Source organism: Oncorhynchus mykiss, chromosome 15 (genome assembly GCF_013265735.2).
Source record: "Oncorhynchus mykiss isolate Arlee chromosome 15, USDA_OmykA_1.1, whole genome shotgun sequence".
Classification (NCBI taxonomy): domain Eukaryota; kingdom Metazoa; phylum Chordata; class Actinopteri; order Salmoniformes; family Salmonidae; genus Oncorhynchus; species Oncorhynchus mykiss.
Genome location: NC_048579.1, coordinates 78,816,979 through 78,835,169, shown reverse-complemented (window position 1 = coordinate 78,835,169; position 18,191 = coordinate 78,816,979). Strand labels below are relative to the sequence as shown.

Sequence of the window (18,191 nt, the reverse complement as noted above, 5' to 3'; positions counted from 1 at the left end):
ACTAAACACCTCCCTCTGCAACTGGATCCTGACGGGCCGCCCCCCAGGTGGTGAGGGTATGTAGCAACACATCTGCCACGCTGATCCTCAACACTGGAGCCCCCCAGGGGTGCGTGCTCAGTCCCCTCCTGTCCTCCCTGTTCACCCACGGCTGCATGGCCAGGCACGACTCCAACACCATCATTAAGTTTGCAGACGGTACAACAGTGGTAGGCCTGATCACCGACGACGACGAGACAGCATATAGGGAGGAGGTCAGAGACCTTGCGTGATCAAGACTAAGGAGATGATTGTGGACTACAGGAAAAGGAGGACTGAGCAAGCCCCCATTCTCATCGACGGGGCTGTAGTGGAGCAGGTTGAGAGTTTCATGTTCCTTGGCGTCCACATCACCAACAAACTATAATGGTCCAAACACACCAAGACAGTCGTGAAGAGGGCACGACAAAGCCTATTCCCTGTCAGGAAACTAAAAAGATTTGGCATGGGTCCTGTGATCCTCAAAAGGTTCTACAGCTGCAACATCGAGACCATCCTGACCGGTTGCATCACTGCCTGGTACAGCAATTGCTCAGCCCCCGACAGCAAGGCACTACAGAGGGTAGTGCGTACGGCCCAGTACTTCACTGGGGCCAAGCTTCCTGCCATCCAGGACCTCTACACCAGGCGGTGTCAGAGGAAGGCCCTAAAAATTGTCAAAGACCCCAGCCATAGACTGTTCTCTCTACTACCGCATGGCAAGTGGTACCGGAGTGCCAAGACTAGGACAAAAAGGTTTCTCAACAGTTTTTAGCCCCAAGCCATAAGACTCCTGAACAGGTAACCAAATGGTTACCCGGACTATTTGCATTGTGTGCCCCCACCCAACCCCTCTTTTTACGCTGCTGTTACTCTCTGTTTATCATATTTGCATAGTCACTTTAACTATACATTAATGTACATACTACCTCAATTGGCCCGACCAACCAGTGCTCCCGCACATTGGCTAACCAGGCTATCTGCATTGTGTCCTGCCACTCACCACCCACCAACCCCTCTTTTACACTACTGCTACTCTCTGTTCATCATATATGCATAGTCACTTTAACCATATCTACATGTACGTACTACCTCAATCAGCCTGACTAACCGGTGTCTGTATGTTGCCTCGCTACTTTTATAGCCTCTCTACTGTATATAGCCTCTCTACTGTATATAGCCTCTCTACTGTATAGAGCCTCTCTAATGTATATAACCTCTCTACTGTATATAGCCTCTCTACTGTATAGAGCCTCTCTACTGTATATAGCCTCTACTGTATAGAGCCTCTCTACTGTATATAGCCTCTCTACTGTATGGAGCCTCTCTACTGTATATAGCCTCTCTATAGCCTCTCTATAGCCTCTCTACTGTATATAGCCTCTCTACTGTATATAGTCTCTCTACTGTATAGAGCCTCTCTACTGTATATAGCCTCTCTACTGTATAGAGCCTCTCTACTGTATATAGTCTCTCTACTGTATAGAGCCTCTCTACTGTATATAGCCTCTCTACTGTATGGAGCCTCTCTACTGTATATAGCCTCTCTATAGCCTCTCTATAGCCTCTCTACTGTATATAGCCTCTCTACTGTATATAGTCTCTCTACTGTATAGAGCCTCTCTACTGTATATAGCCTCTCTACTGTATAGAGCCTCTCTACTGTATATAGCCTCTCTAATGTATATAGCCTCTCTACTGTATATAGCCTCTACTGTATATAGCCTCTCTACTGTATATAGCCTCTACTGTATATAGCCCATCTACTGTATATAGTCTCTCTACTGTATATAGCCTCTACTGTATATAGCCTCTCTACTGTATATAGCCTCTCTACTGTATATAGCCTCTCTACTGTATATAGCCTCTCTACTGTATATAGCCTCTCTACTGTATATAGCCTCTCTATAGCCTCTCTACTGTATATAGCCTCTCTACTGTATATAGCCTCTCTACTGTATAGAGCCTCTCTACTGTATATAGCCTCTCTACTGTATAGAGCCTCTCTACTGTATATAGCCTCTCTACTGTATAGAGCCTCTCTACTGTATATAGCCTATACTGTATATAGCCTCTCTACTGTATATAACCTCTCTACTGTATATAGCCTCTCTACTGTATATAGCCTCTCTACTGTATATAACCTCTCTACTGTATATAGCCTCTCTACTGTATGTAGCCTCTCTACTGTATATAGCCTCTCTACTGTATATAACCTCTCTACTGTATATAGCCTCTCTACTGTATAGAGCCTCTCTACTGTATAGAGCCTCTCTACTGTATATAGCCTCTCTACTGTATATCGCCTCTCTACTGTATATAACCTCTCTACTGTATATAGCCTCTCTACTGTATATAGCCTCTCTACTGTATATAACCTCTCTACTGTATATAGCCTCTCTACTGTATATCGCCTCTCTACTGTATATAGCCTCTCTACTGTATATAACCTCTCTACTGTATATAGCCTCTCTACTGTATATAGCCTCTATAGTGTATATAGCCTCTACTGTATATAGCCTCTCTACTGTATATAGCCTCTCTACTGTATATAGCCTCTCTACTGTATATAGCCTCTCTACTGTATGTAGACTCTCTACTGTCTATAGCCTCTCTACTGTATATAGCCTCTACTGTATATAGCCTCTCTACTGTATGTTGCCTCTCTACTTTATATAGCCACTCTACTGTATATAGCCTCTCTACTGTATATAGCCTCTCTACTGTATATAGCCTCTCTACTGTATATAACCTCTACTGTATATAGCCTCACTACTGTATATAGCCTCTCTACTGTATATAGCCTCTCTACTGTATATAGCCTCTCTACTGTATATAACCTCTACTGTATATAGCCTCTCTACTGTATATAGCCTCTCTACTGTATATAACCTCTACTGTATATAGCCTCTACTGTATATAACCTCTCTACTGTATATAGCCTCTCTACTGTATATAGCCTCTCTACTGTATATCGCCTCTCTACTGTATATAACCTCTACTGTATATAGCCTCTCTACTGTATATAGCCTCTCTACTGTATATAGCCTCTCTACTGTTACTTTTCATTTCTTTATTTCTATTGTTCACCTGATACCTTTTTTTGCACAGTTGGTTAGAGCCTGTAAGTCAGCATTTCACTGTAAGGTCTACTACACCTGTCGTATTCAGCATTTCACTGTGAGGTCTACTACACCTGTCGTATTCAGCATTTCACTGTGAGGTCTACTACATCTGTTGTATTCAGCATTTCACTGTGAGGTCTACTACACCTGTTGTATTCAGCATTTCACTGTGAGGTCTACTACACCTGTTGTATTCAGCATTTCACTGTAAGGTCTACTACACCTGTTGTATTCAGCATTTCACTGTGAGGTCTACTACACCTGTTGTATTCAGCATTTCACTGTAAGGTCTACTACACCTGTTGTATTCAGCATTTCACTGTGAGGTCTACTACACCTGTTGTATTCAGCATTTCACTGTGAGGTCTACCTACACCTGTTGTATTCAGCATTTCACTGTAAGGTCTACTACACCTGTTGTATTCAGCATTTCACTGTAAGGTCTACTACACCTGTTGTATTCAGCATTTCACTGTAAGGTCTACTACACCTGTTGTATTCAGCATTTCACTGTAAGGTCTACTACACCTGTTGTATTCAGCATTTCACTGTAAGGTCTACTACACCTGTTGTATTCAGCATTTCACTGTAAGGTCTACTACACCTGTTGTATTCAGCATTTCACTGTAAGGTCTACTACACCTGTTGTATTCAGCATTTCACTGTCAGGTCTACTACACCTGTTGTATTCAGCATTTCACTGTGAGGTCTACTACACCTGTTGTATTCAGCATTTCACTGTGAGGTCTACTACACCTGTTGTATTCAGCATTTCACTGTAAGGTCTACTACACCTGTTGTATTCAGCATTTCACTGTAAGGTCTACTACACCTGTTGTATTCAGCATTTCACTGTAAGGTCTACTACACCTGTTGTATTCAGCATTTCACTGTAAGGTCTACTACACCTGTTGTATTCAGCATTTCACTGTAAGGTCTACTACACCTGTTGTATTCGGCATTTCACTGTAAGGTCGATACACCTGTTGTATTCAGCGCCCGTGACAAATAAACCTCGTTTTGATCCCTGGTATGACACTCTTGAAACAATTCCACATGTTACCTTAGTAGAAGCCCCCCCATCCCCCATTTGAGAATGATCCAATATGATGCTGAATAGCCATTATATTCTCAATAAAAGACACACACAAACAGAACCGTTTTCATGCACTTCTTTAATAGATCTGTTTTTAAATATTCACAACAAATACATTAAGCCTTTTCATCTCCTTATATAATACAGTTCTTAAATTAACTTTTTTATTTTTTACACAACTTTTTTTTCTCAGAATGTCATTCTATCAAAACGTCTTTCTCTATCCTTTAATTTCTTCATTTTATATATATATATATATGTATCTCATTCCATGTTGAGTGTCACCATGCCTCCTATTTCAAAAACGGCCAATATCTCCCTTTATACAGCTATATACAGAGGACGACGATCATCTCCCAGGAGGATGAAGGTGTCGTTTGGGAGGTGGCTTGTGGAATACGTCGGCTTCAGGCAAGGACAGATACGGGGTTCGAAACGGCTTACAGTAAAGTAATACAAATAGAAGTAAACCATAACAGGCAACAACGCTTTGATGGAGAGAGGAGGACAACTCAACAGGTTGTCAGTAGAGTCTCATAGCTTTGATGGAGAGAGGAGGACAACTCAACAGGTTGTCAGTAGAGTCTCATAGCTTTGATGGAGAGGAGGACAACTCAACAGGTTGTCAGTAGAGTCTCATAGCTTTGATGGAGAGGAGGACAACTCAACAGGTTGTCAGTAGAGTCTCATAGCTTTGATGGAGAGGAGGACAACTCAACAGGTTGTCAGTAGAGTCTCATAGCTTTGATGGAGAGAGGAGGACAACTCAACAGGTTGTCAGTAGAGTCTCATAGCTTTGATGGAGAGGAGGACAACTCAACAGGTTGTCAGTAGAGTCTCATAGCTTTGATGGAGAGGAGGAGGACAACTCAACAGGTTGTCAGTAGAGTCTCATAGCTTTGATGGAGAGGAGGACAACTCAACAGGTTGTCAGTAGAGTCTCATAGCTTTGATGGAGAGGAGGAGGACAACTCAACAGGTTGTCAGTAGAGTCTCATAGCTTTGATGGGAGAGAGGAGGACAACTCAACAGGTTGTCAGTAGAGTCTCATAGCTTTGATGGAGAGAGGACGACAACTCAACAGGTTGTCAGTAGAGTCTCATAGCTTTGATGGAGAGAGGAGGACAACTCAACAGGTTGTCAGTAGAGTCTCAGAGCTTTGATGGAGAGAGGAGGACAACTCAACAGGTTGTCAGTAGAGTCTCATAGCTTTGATGGGAGAGAGGAGGACAACTCAACAGGTTGTCAGTAGAGTCTCATAGCTTTGATGGAGAGAGGAGGACAACTCAACAGGTTGTCAGTAGAGTCTCAGAGCTTTTGATAGACCAATGCTTGTGAAGACATCCACAGTCTGCTGCAACAGCATATATATCATAACATAAAGAACATGGCTGTATGCATCCTAAATGGAACCCTATCAAATGGAACCCTTTCAAATGGAACCCTTTCAAATGGAACCCTATCAAATGGAACCCTTTCAAATGGAACCCTTTCAAATGGAACCCTTTCAAATGGAACCCTTTCAAATGGAACCCTTTCAAATGGAACCCTATCAAATGGAACCCTTTCAAATGGAACCCTTTCAAATGGAACCCTTTCAAATGGAACCCTATCAAATGGATCCCTATTCCCCACATAGAGCCCTATGGGCCCTGGTCAAAAGGGGGGCACTATAAAGGGAATAAGGTGCCATTTGGGATTCCTGTCGATCTGTAAAATAATAAGAGCACTCGTAACAACTCCTTCCTGCCGTTAGCTCCCCCCGGGGTCCTATTGATCTGATCCTTTATTTAACTAGGCAAGTCAGTTAAGGACAAATTCATATTTACAATGATGCCCTAGCGCCGGGCCAAACCCGGACGACGCTGGGCCAACTGTGCGCCGCCCCTATGGGACTCCCAATCACGGCCGGTTGTGATACAGCCCGGAATCGAACCAGAGTCTGTAGTGATGCCTCTAGCTTTGGACTGCTGCGCCACTCGGAAAACCCCTTTATTTGACAGAATCCTGCTGTTAGTCCCTCGGGGGTCATATCCGCTGTTAGTCCCTCGGGGGTCATATCCTGCTGTTAGTCCCTCGGGGGTCATATCCTGTGGTTAGTCCCTCGGGGGTCATATCCTGCTGTTAGTCCCTCGGGGGTCATATCTTGGGTTGGGTCACAGTGAACTGAAGACCCAGTGTAATGGAAACGATGTCCTTCAGAAAAATCCATAACATTATACATCTCATGGCAGAAGTCCACATCTCTATTCTGGTTAAACCTCCAGTATTATGATTTGCTCCTCCTGGGCCTAATCTATGGGCCAGTTTCCCCAGACACAGTTTAAGCACAGTCCTAAAACCGATCATGTCAAATGGTAGATTCTCCATTGACTGTTCTTCTACAGCGGAGAAACCAGCCATATCCGTTCAGCGGGTTCATAGGAGGTCCTCGTCGGGTGTTTAATTCTTCACGTGACGACCGGTGTCTTCGTCCCAAATGGAGCCCCTATATTCCTTCTCCAAGGGAACACTACCTGAGCCAACCGAGTGCACCGCACCGTAAAGGGAATGGGGAACCGTCTGGGGACGTAGCCGATACCCCATCTTACACAGCTTTTTTTGGCTTCCCCAACAGAACATCAACCGTGTTCCCTTTTACAGACGGAACATGATGCGTTTTGAAAATTGAGTTTAGGGGTGTTAGTCAACAACTTAAAAATTCATGTTGTGACAGGATTTATTTCTTAATAAAACATTAAAATAAATTTAAAAAAAAGGGAAGTTGCTGTTTTTGCTTCTTCGATACACCTCCTCCCAAAGAGACAGAAGAAGTTAAAACAACACTAGATGGCTCTCCCGGTCTCAATAACCACAATTCAGAAAATGTCATTAACAAATGACTCAATAGTTTTACAGGCCTGCCTGTCTACAAAATGAAAAAGGCAAAACGACATCGACAAAAGATAAGAACAAAACAGCTCCTTCAACACCCTGGAATGACCTGCATGACTACAGAAAGGACAGATAGGCAGAAAGGACAGATAGGCAGAAAGGACAGATAGGCAGAAAGGACAGATAGGCAGAAAGGACAGATAGGCAGAAAGGACAGATAGGCAGAAAGGACAGATAGGCAGAAAGGACAGATAGGCAGAAAGGACAGATCGGCAGAAAGGACAGATAGGTAGAAAGGATAGATAGGCAGAAAGGACAGATAGGTAGAAAGGATAGATAGGCAGAAAGGACAGATAGGCAGAAAGGACAGATAGGTAGAAAGGACAGATAGGTAGATTGATTTTATACCTGGCACAGGTTCCATTTCAATCCCCACTCAAAAACACAGCTTGGGGAATACATTTCCCCCTTGGTACAGGTCTAGGATCAGCTTCCCCCCCCCAATCAGAACCTTAACCAATGGTGACCCAAGACCACCGACTTTACACCCCCCCCCCCCCCCCCCCCCCAATCAGAACCTTAACCAATGGGGAAGGAAATTCAAAAGTGACCCAAGAACACCGACTTTACCCCCCCCCCCCAAAAAAAACCCATTAAAATCACACTAGTCTTTCAGCAGGCAGGTAGGTGACAGCAGCCATCTTGTTCACAGGTGCAACAGGTGAATTGAGCTTCTGCTTCCTCTGTCTGTGATAAAAGCAATATGAAAGTCCACGACAAGAAGAAGAAGTCTCATTGGTAGGTTATCACATGCACTGCCCAGATAGCTATTCACCAACAGAATCAGAGATGCTGGGTGGGTGGGGGGGTTTGATTGGATGAGTGGGGGGGTGGGGGTGGGGTTTGATTGGATAGTGTTCTGGGAATGTAACCAAGCTGAGAGGAGGAGCCGTGTCTCGTTGAAGGAGAGCAGTCAAACTTGTAACAGCACAACGCAAATGTAAAACCTCGGACGACAGCAGCTGCTATCCAACATATAGACTAGAGCAGAACCCCTATTCAATCATTCCCTTCTGGCCGGGAATATCGGGACGCAGCCCTGCTTCTTCCGTCCTTTAGACTTCACTCTGACCTTCAGCTAGAGGGAGAACCATTGTATGGCGTTCTTGTAAGCTTCCATCCTTCCTCGTACAAACTCACTAGAAAAAAAGTCCCCCCCCCCCCCTCTCCTCCTCCAAAATAAAACGGTCAGAGAGACTCTCCGTCCTCCACACCCCTGTAAACTCGGTCCTAGAGGATTGTGATCGGGCTCTCTCCCCCCCCCCCCCCCCCCCCCCCCCTCAAAACACCAAGTCTGAAGAGGCACTGGCGGCCATCTTAGATTCACACGGTTTCTTTTTCTAACAGACCTGTTGTTGTCCCTTCCAAAACAACGGTCACTCGGCTGATTTCAAAAAGGCTCTTTGTGACGCTAACGTAGCGAGCGGAGTTCCCCACTTCTGGTTTTCAGGGGGAAACGGAAGTTAGGTTGAACCACACTGTGTGTCCCTGAAAAAAAGCGGATGATGGTGTTTTTCCGGTCGACTCCACATAAACAAATCAAAATGATCCAAACAAGGGGTTAACATGGAGTTCTGCTGTGAGCGAAATGACAAAGACAAGATCCCGGAGGTAGGGCAGATAGACATAAAATCAGACACAGGATCCCGGAGTCTGGAAAAAAAAATGTGTGAAAGCATCCTTCATTGGAAAAGGGACAGATCTGTGAGAGAGAGCGCTGAGGGGACAGTCTCAGAGTCGCTGTCCTTTCAGTGAAGCTTGCGTGTGACCTATCACCGGGTAGGAATGCCTTGTAGTGACAGTAAAAACGACAACAATCTCGTCAACAAAAACAAGAAGAACAAATACCTCAGCTTTTTTCATTTTCTTCAAATAAATTAATTCTTTCAAGTCCTCTTCCCACAGGGTCGACTCCACCCCCCCCCCCCCCCCCCCCCCCCCGGGAAATCCAGCTTATCAGCGATTGGCTCAGACCTGGCCCCGTTCATCTCGGGTAACCAATGAGCAGCCAGGAAAGAAGTGTGGTTTCCTGTGCCTGTAGCTCCGCCCTCTTCGTCATGGAGGGGAGTGAGAAGGCGTGTGCTGCCCAAACCCTCGACCTCTAACCTCTCGACCCCTAACCCCAATCCTGTCCTTGTGCTCTCAACAGTTATATTCCTCCTTCATCCTACAATGAAGAAGTGCTGTTCTCTCCTTTTACAGTTCTCTCTTCTTCCTCTGGTTTGGTTTCTTCAGTGTGTCTGGTTGTGTGTCATTCAACTTTTCTTTTTTCCTTGTTTCTAAAATCAGATGTTGTAGTTTTTCCCCCCCCGATGTGGTGATTCCCCGGCGGAGATCTCATCTGTAGAGCTCCTGAGACGTGGAGCGGAGAGAGGAAGAGGCTGGCTGTCTGTCTCTCCAGGTGTGGAAAGTAGAAAACAGCACGTTCTTTTGAGACCAGGATGTTGGTTTTTGGTTACATGGATGAAGTAATCCACCGCAGGAACACAAGACTTGTTGAAGAGTGACGAGGGATGGACTGGCTGAACTGGTGGAATCTGGATCAGCATCTTATTTAAATGCTGAAAACTCCCCTGGAATGAAGAGAAGAGAGAGAAGATCAGGTTGGAAGAGAGGAGAGAGAGACAACAGTACAGAGAGAAAGAGAGAGGAGAGAGACAGCAGTACAGAGTGGAAGAGAGAGGAGAGAGACAGCAGTACAGAGTGGAAGAGAGAGAGAGGAGAGAGACAGCAGTACAGAGTGGAAGAGAGAGAGAGGAGAGAGACAGCAGTACAGAGTGGAAGAGGGAGAGAGGAGAGAGACAGCAGTACAGTGTGGAAGAGAGAGAGGAGAGAGACAGCAGTACAGAGTGGAAGAGAGAGAGGAGAGAGACAGCAGTACAGAGTGGAAGAGAGAGAGAGGAGAGAGACAGCAGTACAGAGTGGAAGAGAGAGAGAGGAGAGAGACAGCAGTACAGAGTGGAAGAGAGAGAGAGGAGAGAGACAGCAGTACAGAGTGGAAGAGAGAGAGAGGAGAGAGACAGCAGTACAGCGTGGAAGAGAGAGGAGAGAGACAGCAGTACAGAGTGGAAGAGAGAGAGAGGAGAGAGACAGCAGTACAGAGTGGAAGAGAGAGAGAGGAGAGAGACAGCAGTACAGCGTGGAAGAGGTAGAGGAGAGAGACAGCATTTAAAATGGCAGTAACACTCTGTACATGGAGAAACTACAGGACCCCCAGCGCGTGTGTGGCCCCTCACCGTATCCCCCCTGTATCGGGGTTTTGGGGGAGGAGCAGGCGTACAGGCTGAAGTCCTCCGTCTGGAACCCGGCTCGGTTCAGTGAGGGTTCCGACGCGGAGCGGTGGATCTTGGGTAAAGAACGCGCCAGCAGCTCAATGGACGCCAGGATCTGACAGAGGAGGTCAGAGGTAAAAATAAAATAAAAACAGGAGGTTAATAGGTCATCCCTAGCCAATCACCTCTCTCGAATCACTCGTCTCAAATAGGGACAAAGCTGACAGCCAAATCAGAGAATCTTAGATTGAGGCTGTCAGCAGAACCTCAGCTGGGCTTTCCAGCAGCTTTTAAAAACACAGTGAGACGTTAGTGTGAATGTATTTCTAGTACTCAGAGGACACCTGGTGGTGGAAATAACACATTCTCCTTCATACATACAAGTTAAACAACGCCAAGGAGGGCTGGCTCGGTCCCCACACAGGTTACCAGCCTTAACCTCATGAGCAGGAAGAGGTTTCTGGTGAGGTGAATATCTTGGTGGGGTGGATAGTCTTGGTCATTTTAAAACATTCAGCTCAACCCCTGGCATGTAGAGTGAAGTGGTCTCCGTTGTTACCTGAGGGAATAGGGGTCCCGTCCCCATAGTTACCTGAGGGAATAGGGGTCCCGCCCTCCGTCGTTACCTGAGGGAATAGGGGTCCCGTCCTCCGTCGTTACCTGAGGGAATAGGGGTCCCGTCTCTATAGTTACCTGAGGGAATAGGGGTCCCGTCCTCTATAGTTACCTGAGGGAATAGGGGTCCCGTCTCCATAGTTATCTGAGGGAATAGGGGTCCCGTCCTCCATAGTTACCTGAGGGAATAGGGGTCCCGTCCTCCATAGTTACCTGAGGGAATAGGGGTCCCGTCTCCATAGTTACCTGAGGGAATAGGGGTCCCGTCTCCATAGTTACCTGAGGGAATAGGGGTCCCGTCTCCATAGTTACCTGAGGGAATAGGGGTCCCGTCCTCCGTCGTTACCTGAGGGAATAGGGGTCCCGTCTCCATAGTTACCTGAGGGAATAGGGGTCCCGTCTCCATAGTTACCTGAGGGAATAGGGGTCCCGTCTCCATAGTTACCTGAGGGAATAAGGGTCCCGTCTCCGTCGTTACCTGAGGGAATAGGGGTCCCGTCTCTGTCGTTACCTGAGGGAATAGGGGTCCCGTCTCCATAGTTACCTGAGGGAATAGGGGTCGTTCCTCTCTCTTCTTCTTCATACAGTCAGCCATCAGCCTCCTCATGGCTTTAGGACAGTTGGAGCGCACCTTACTGAGGTCAGGAGACAGGTATCCCCGACCCACCATGAAGATTATCTAGAGGGGAGAGGTGGAGGGTTAGAGGTCAGGAGACAGGTATCCCCGACCCACCATGAAGATTATCTAGAGGAGAGAGGTGGAGGGTTAGAGGTCAGAGGTCAGGAGACAGGTATCCCCGACCCACCATGCAGATTATCTAGAGGGGAGAGGTGCAGGGTTAGAGGTCAGGAGACAGGTATCCCCGACCCACCATGAAGATTATCTAGAGGAGAGAGGTGGAGGGTTAGAGGTCAGAGGTCAGGAGACAGGTATCCCCGACCCACCATGCAGATTATCTAGAGGAGAGAGGTGGAGGGTCAGAGGTCAGGAGACAGGTATCCCCGACCCACCATGCAGATTATCTAGAGGAGAGAGGTGGAGGGTTAGAGGTCAGAGGTCAGGAGACAGGTATCCCCAACCCACCATGCAGATTATCTAGAGGAGAGAGGTGGAGGGTTAGAGGTCAGGGGTCAGGAGACAGGTATCCACGACCCACCATGCAGATTATCTAGAGGAGAGAGGTACAGGGTCAGAGGTCAGGGGTAAGAGACCTTGCTCAGGTAGGACAGGACCCCAGACATCAACTCATAGAGAACATTATAAATGAATATTCTAGATGTATATTAAACAGGAGAGATATCTACCTGGTCTCTGTTATTGATGTTGGAGTAGGGCAAGGCCCCAGACATCAACTCATAGAGAACATTATAAATGTATCTAAAACAGGAGAGATATCTACCTGGTCTCTGTTATTGATGTTGGAGTAGGGCAAGGCCCCAGACATCAACTCATAGAGAACATTATAAATGTATCTAAAACAGGAGAGATATCTACCTGGTCTCTGTTATTGATGTTGGAGTAGGGCAAGGCCCCAGACATCAACTCATAGAGAACATTATAAATGTATCTAAAACAGGAGAGATATCTACCTGGTCTCTGTTATTGATGTTGGAGTAGGGCAAGGCCCCAGACATCAACTCATAGAGAACATTATAAATGTATCTAAAACAGGAGAGATATCTACCTGGTCTCTGTTATTGATGTTGGAGTAGGGCAAGGCCCCAGACATCAACTCATAGAGAACATTATAAATGTATCTAAAACAGGAGAGATATCTACCTGGTCTCTGTTATTGATGTTGGAGTAGGGCAAGGCCCCAGACATCAACTCATAGAGAACATTATAAATGTATCTAAAACAGGAGAGATATCTACCTGGTCTCTGTTATTGATGTTGGAGTAGGGCAAGGCCCCAGACATCAACTCATAGAGAACTATCCCGAAGGCGTAGACGTCAGACTGGAAGCTGTAGGGGTTCTTATCCTGCAGGCGGATGACCTCTGGGGCCTACAGGCAGACAGCAGAGTCACACAGTTTACCAAGATATACAGCCACATTGGGCAGGATCGGGATCAATTACAGTCAAGTCAAGAAGTACACTGACAATTACAATTCTCTTCAAAATGGAGGAACATTTGGAATTAGAATTTTTGGGTTTACTTCCTGAATTGATTGGAATTGACCTTTCACCTTGTACACTGGGTCTCAAAAGTATTCTCCTTGCGCCTTCCATCCTCGCCTCCTTCTCAAACCGCACTGGAGGAGAAGATTTGAAGTACCGCCCCCCCCCCAGACCCTCTCCACCAATGAGCTTTGAGATGGAGGCCAGAAGAGAGGAGGGTAAGGAATTGAAGACTAATTGCGTCCCGAGCTCATGTCACATTTAAACTGATGCATTTACCAACAGATATCTGATCCTTTCAGAGCAGCTCTGATAACGTAGGTTACACATTCTGACCAAACCAACAGATATCTGATCCTTTCAGAGCAGCTCTGATAACATAGATTACATTCTGATAATGTTGAATAATGTCGGTTGAATAATGTCGATTGAATTCTAACGTAGATTACATTCTGATAACGTAGATTACATTCTGATAATGTTGAATAATGTCGGTTGAATAATGTCGATTGAATTCTAACGTAGATTACACTCTGATAACGTAGATTACACTCTGATAACGTAGATTACACTCTGATAACGTAGATTACACTCTGACAACGTAGATTACACTCTGACAACGTAGATTACACTCTGACAACGTAGATTACATTCTGACAACGTAGATTACATTCTGACAACGTAGATTACATTCTGACAACGTAGATTACATTCGGACAACGTAGATTACATTCTGACAACGTAGATTAATGTGGTTAGAGGGTTGGGCCAGTAACCGGAAGGTTGCTGGATCGAATCCCCTGAGCTGACAAGGTAAAGAAACCTGACGTTCTGCCCCTGAGCAAGGCAGTTAACCCACTGTTCCCCGGGCCCTGAGCAAGGCAGTTAACCCACTGTTCCCCGGGCCCTGAGCAAGGCAGTTAACCCACTGTTCCCCGGGCCCTGAGCAAGGCAGTTAACCCACTGTTCCCCGGGCCCTGAGCAAGGCAGTTAACCCACTGTTCCCCAGGCCCTGAGCAAGGCAGTTAGGGCCCTGAGCAAGGCAGTTAACCCACTGTTCCCCGGGCCCTGAATAAGGCAGTTAACCCACTGTTCCCCGGGCCCTGAACAAGGCAGTTAACCCACTGTTCCCCGGGCCCTGAGCAAGGCAGTTAACCCACTGTTCCCCGGGCCCTGAGCAAGGCAGTTAACCCACTGTTCCCCGGGCCCTGAGCAAGGCAGTTAACCCACTGTTCCCCAGGCCCTGAGCAAGGCAGTTAACCCACTGTTCCCCAGGCCCTGAGCAAGGCAGTTAACCCACTGTTCCCCAGGCCCTGAGCAAGGCAGTTAACCCACTGTTCCCCAGGCCCTGAGCAAGGCAGTTAACCCACTGTTCCCCAGGCCCTGAGCAAGGCAGTTAACCCACTGTTCCCCAGGCCCTGAGCAAGGCAGTTAACCCACTGTTCCCCAGGCCCTGAGCAAGGCAGTTAACCCACTGTTCCCCAGGCCCTGAGCAAGGCAGTTAACCCACTGTTCCCCGGGCCTTGAACAAGGCAGTTAACCCACTGTTCCCAGGCCCTGAGCAAGGCAGTTAACCCACTGTTCCCAGGCCCTGAGCAAGGCAGTTAACCCACTGTTCCCCGGGCCCTGAACAAGGCAGTTAACCCACTGTTCCCCGGGCCCTGAGCAAGGCAGTTAACCCACTGTTCCCCAGGCCCTGAGCAAGGCAGTTAACCCACTGTTCCCCAGGCCCTGAGCAAGGCAGTTAACCCACTGTTCCCCGGGCCCTGAGCAAGGCAGTTAACCCACTGTTCCCAGGCCCTGAGCAAGGCAGTTAACCCACTGTTCCCCGGGCCCTGAGCAAGGCAGTTTTAAAAAACAGAGAACCATGGATGTATCTGTTCCCCAGGCGCTGAAGACGTGGATGTTGACTAAGGCAGCCCCCCCGCACCTCTCTGATTCAGAGGGGTTTGTGGGTGAAATGCGGAAGACACATTTCAATTGGACAACTGACTAGGTATCCCCCTTTCCCTAGATTGAATTATAATAATGTAGTTTGAATTCTCTTGCTGGTTGTTCAGTCTATTCAGGTTCTCCTCTTAATCCCTGCAGTATCACTCACCATCCACAGGATGGAGCCAGAGAGCTGTTCAAACTGGTGGGAGCCGCTCCAGCGTGACTTCACTGTGGCCAGGCCGAAGTCTCCTATCTTCACGGTCAGGTCCTCGTGTAGGAAGATGTCTGGGAGGAGAGGGGTTAAGGAACAGAAAGCTAAGGGACTGCTGTCTGGGGAGGAGAAGGGGAGCTCCGTCTGGGGAGGAGAAGGGGAGCTCCGTCTGGGGAGGAGAAGGGGAGCTCCGTCTGGGGAGGAGAAGGGGGGGAGGAGAGGGGGAACTCCGTCTGGGGAGGAGAAGGGGGCGAGGAGAGGGGGAACTCCGTCTGGGGAGGAGAGGGGGAACTCCGTCTGGGGAGGAGAGGGGGAACTCCGTCTGGGGAGGAGAGGGGGAACTCCGTCTGGGGAGGAGAGGGGGAACTCCGTCTGGGGAGGAGAGGGGGAACTCCGTCTGGGGAGGAGAGGGGGAACTCCGTCTGGGGAGGAGAGGGGGAACTCCGTCTGGGGAGAGGGGGAACTCCGTCTGGGGAGAGGGGGAGCTCCGTCTAGGGAGAGGGGGAGCTCCGTCTAGGGAGAGGGGGAGCTCCGTCTAGGGAGAGGGGGAGCTCCGTCTAGGGAGAGGGGGAGCTCCGTCTAGGGAGAGGGGGAGCTCCGTCTAGGGAGAGGGGGAGCTCCGTCTAGGGAGAGGGGGAGCTCCGTCTAGGGAGAGGGGGAGCTCCGTCTAGGGAGAGGGGGAGCTCTGTCTGGGGAGAGGGGGAGCTCCGTCTAGGGAGAGGGGGAGCTCCGTCTAGGGAGAGGGGGAGCTCCGTCTAGGGAGAGGGGGAGCTCCGTCTAGGGAGAGGGGGAGCTCTGTCTAGGGAGAGGGGGAGCTCTGTCTAGGGAGAGGGGGAGCTCCGTCTAGGGAGAGGGGGAGCTCCGTCTAGGGAGAGGGGGAGCTCTGTCTAGGGAGAGGGGGAGCTCTGTCTAGGGAGAGGGGGAGCTCTGTCTAGGGAGAGGGGGAGCTCTGTCTGGGGAGAGTGGGAGCTCTTTCTAGGGAGAGGGGGAGCTCTGTCTGGGGAGAGGGGGAGCTCTGTCTAGGGAGAGGGGGAGCTCTGTCTAGGGAGAGGGGGAGCTCTGTCTGGGGAGAGGGGGAGCTCCGTCTAGGGAGAGGGGGAGCTCTGTCTGGGGAGAGGGGGAGCTCCGTCTAGGGAGAGGGGGAGCTCTGTCTGGGGAGACTCCTGTAGGACCAAACAGCTTTAAAAAACAGAGAACCATGGATGTATCTGCTGATAGCTGTCCTTGCCAATTCATCAACTAACACCCTTGCCTTTCTTGCACCGACACTGGTCTCGGTCTCACCTAGTTCACCTGAAGATGGAGGCACTATCTGTAGGTCCCTCTGAATAACAGCGTCCTGCTAAATGACTACCATGTAAAAACAGATCTGAACACAAAGACTATGTCCTATCGATGACATGTGGATTAGGTGACACAGCGGAGAGGGGTGATTATGACTGCCTTCCTTATAGAATGGGTCAAAGGTCAGACAAGACTGAAAGGTGCTTGTTGGAAAAAAAGGTGAAAGGTCAGAGGTCAGAGAGGATACTGTTGCTCTTCAGGTCTCTGTGGATGATGGATTTGGCGTGCAGATAACTAGGGAGGAAAACCACAACAATCCCAGGTTAGTTAGTAATCAATAAACACTGGTACACTAGACATATTTACAGTCCCATGTCAGTTAGTAATCAATAAACACTGGTACACTAGACATATTTACAGTCCCATGTTAGTTAGTAATCAATAAACCCTGGTACACTAGACATACAGTCCCATGTTTTTTAGTAATCAATAAACACTGGTACACTAGACATATTTACAGTCCCATGTCAGTTAGTAATCAATAAACACTGGTACACTAGACATATTTACAGTCCCATGTTAGTTAGTAATCAATAAACACTGGTACAGTGTACCAGTCTGTCCACGTTAAGACTCTCCTAACCTCCACTGTACCAGTTAAGACTCTCCTAACCTCCACTGTACCAGTCAAGACTCTCCTAACCTCCACTGTACCAGTCAAGACTCTCCTAACCTCCACTGTACCAGTCAAGACTCTCCTAACATCCACTGTACCAGTCTGTCCGTGTTAAGACTCTCCTAACCTCCACTGTACCAGTTAAGACTCTCCTAACCTCCCCTGTACCAGTTAAGACTCTCCTAACCTCCACTGTACCAGTCTGTCCACGTTAAGACTCTCCTAACCTCCCCTGTACCAGTCAAGACTCTCCTAACCTCCACTGTACCAGTCTGTCCGTGTTAAGACTCTCCTAACCTCCACTGTACCAGTCTGTCCACGTTAAGACTCTCCTAACCTCCACTGTACCAGTCTGTCCGTGTTAAGACTCTCCTAACCTCCACTGTACCAGTCTGTCCACGTTAAGACTCTCCTAACCTCCACTGTAGCAGAGTTGTGAGTTCTGCAGGTACCTACAGTAGTTCAGAGGCTGACTCATTTAAATGCAGCTATATCTACTGTGTTGGCCAGAGACTGAGCACATCAATGCCTTATGAGACAGACAATGGAAAGTAGGAGAGTCAGCGTAGCAGACGAGGGTGTGAACCAGGAGAGTCAGCGTAGGGGACGAGCGTGTCAACCAGGAGAGTCAGCGTAGGGGACGAGCGTGTCAACCAGGAGAGTCAGCGTAGGGGACGAGCGTGTCAACCAGGAGAGTCAGCGTAGGGGACGAGGGCGTGAACCAGGAGAGTCAGCGTAGGGGACGAGCGTGTCAACCAGGAGAGTCAGCGTAGGGGACGAGCGTGTGAACCTGGAGAGTCAGCGTAGGGGACGAGCGTGTCAACCAGGAGAGTCAGCGTAGGGGACGAGGGTGTCAACCAGGAGAGTCAGCGTAGGGGACGAGCGTGTGAACCTGGAGAGTCA

At 48.2% G+C, this 18,191-nt stretch overlaps 1 protein-coding gene across 4 annotated transcripts in view; it reads right to left on the bottom strand.

Moving 5' to 3' along the window:
- Positions 1 to 8,434: 8,434 nt before the first annotated feature.
- The window catches only part of LOC118938871 (serine/threonine-protein kinase B-raf-like), a 46,535-nt gene continuing 36,778 nt past the window's right edge, over positions 8,435 to 18,191 (bottom strand). For 3 of the 4 annotated variants that reach the window (XM_036945466.1, XM_036945467.1, XM_036945469.1), the window contains 6 exons: positions 16,860 to 16,906; positions 15,284 to 15,402; positions 12,936 to 13,067; positions 11,605 to 11,739; positions 10,410 to 10,560; positions 8,435 to 9,746 (listed from right to left, as the gene is read on the bottom strand). In XM_036945466.1, the coding sequence (XP_036801361.1) occupies positions 9,724 to 9,746; positions 10,410 to 10,560; positions 11,605 to 11,739; positions 12,936 to 13,067; positions 15,284 to 15,402; positions 16,860 to 16,906 (607 nt within the window). In that variant the 3' untranslated portion in view covers positions 8,435 to 9,723. Of the gene's footprint in view, positions 9,747 to 10,409; positions 10,561 to 11,604; positions 11,740 to 11,884; positions 11,945 to 12,935; positions 13,068 to 15,283; positions 15,403 to 16,859; positions 16,907 to 18,191 lie in introns of those variants that run through there. The other variant, XM_036945468.1, reaches the window with a different exon arrangement.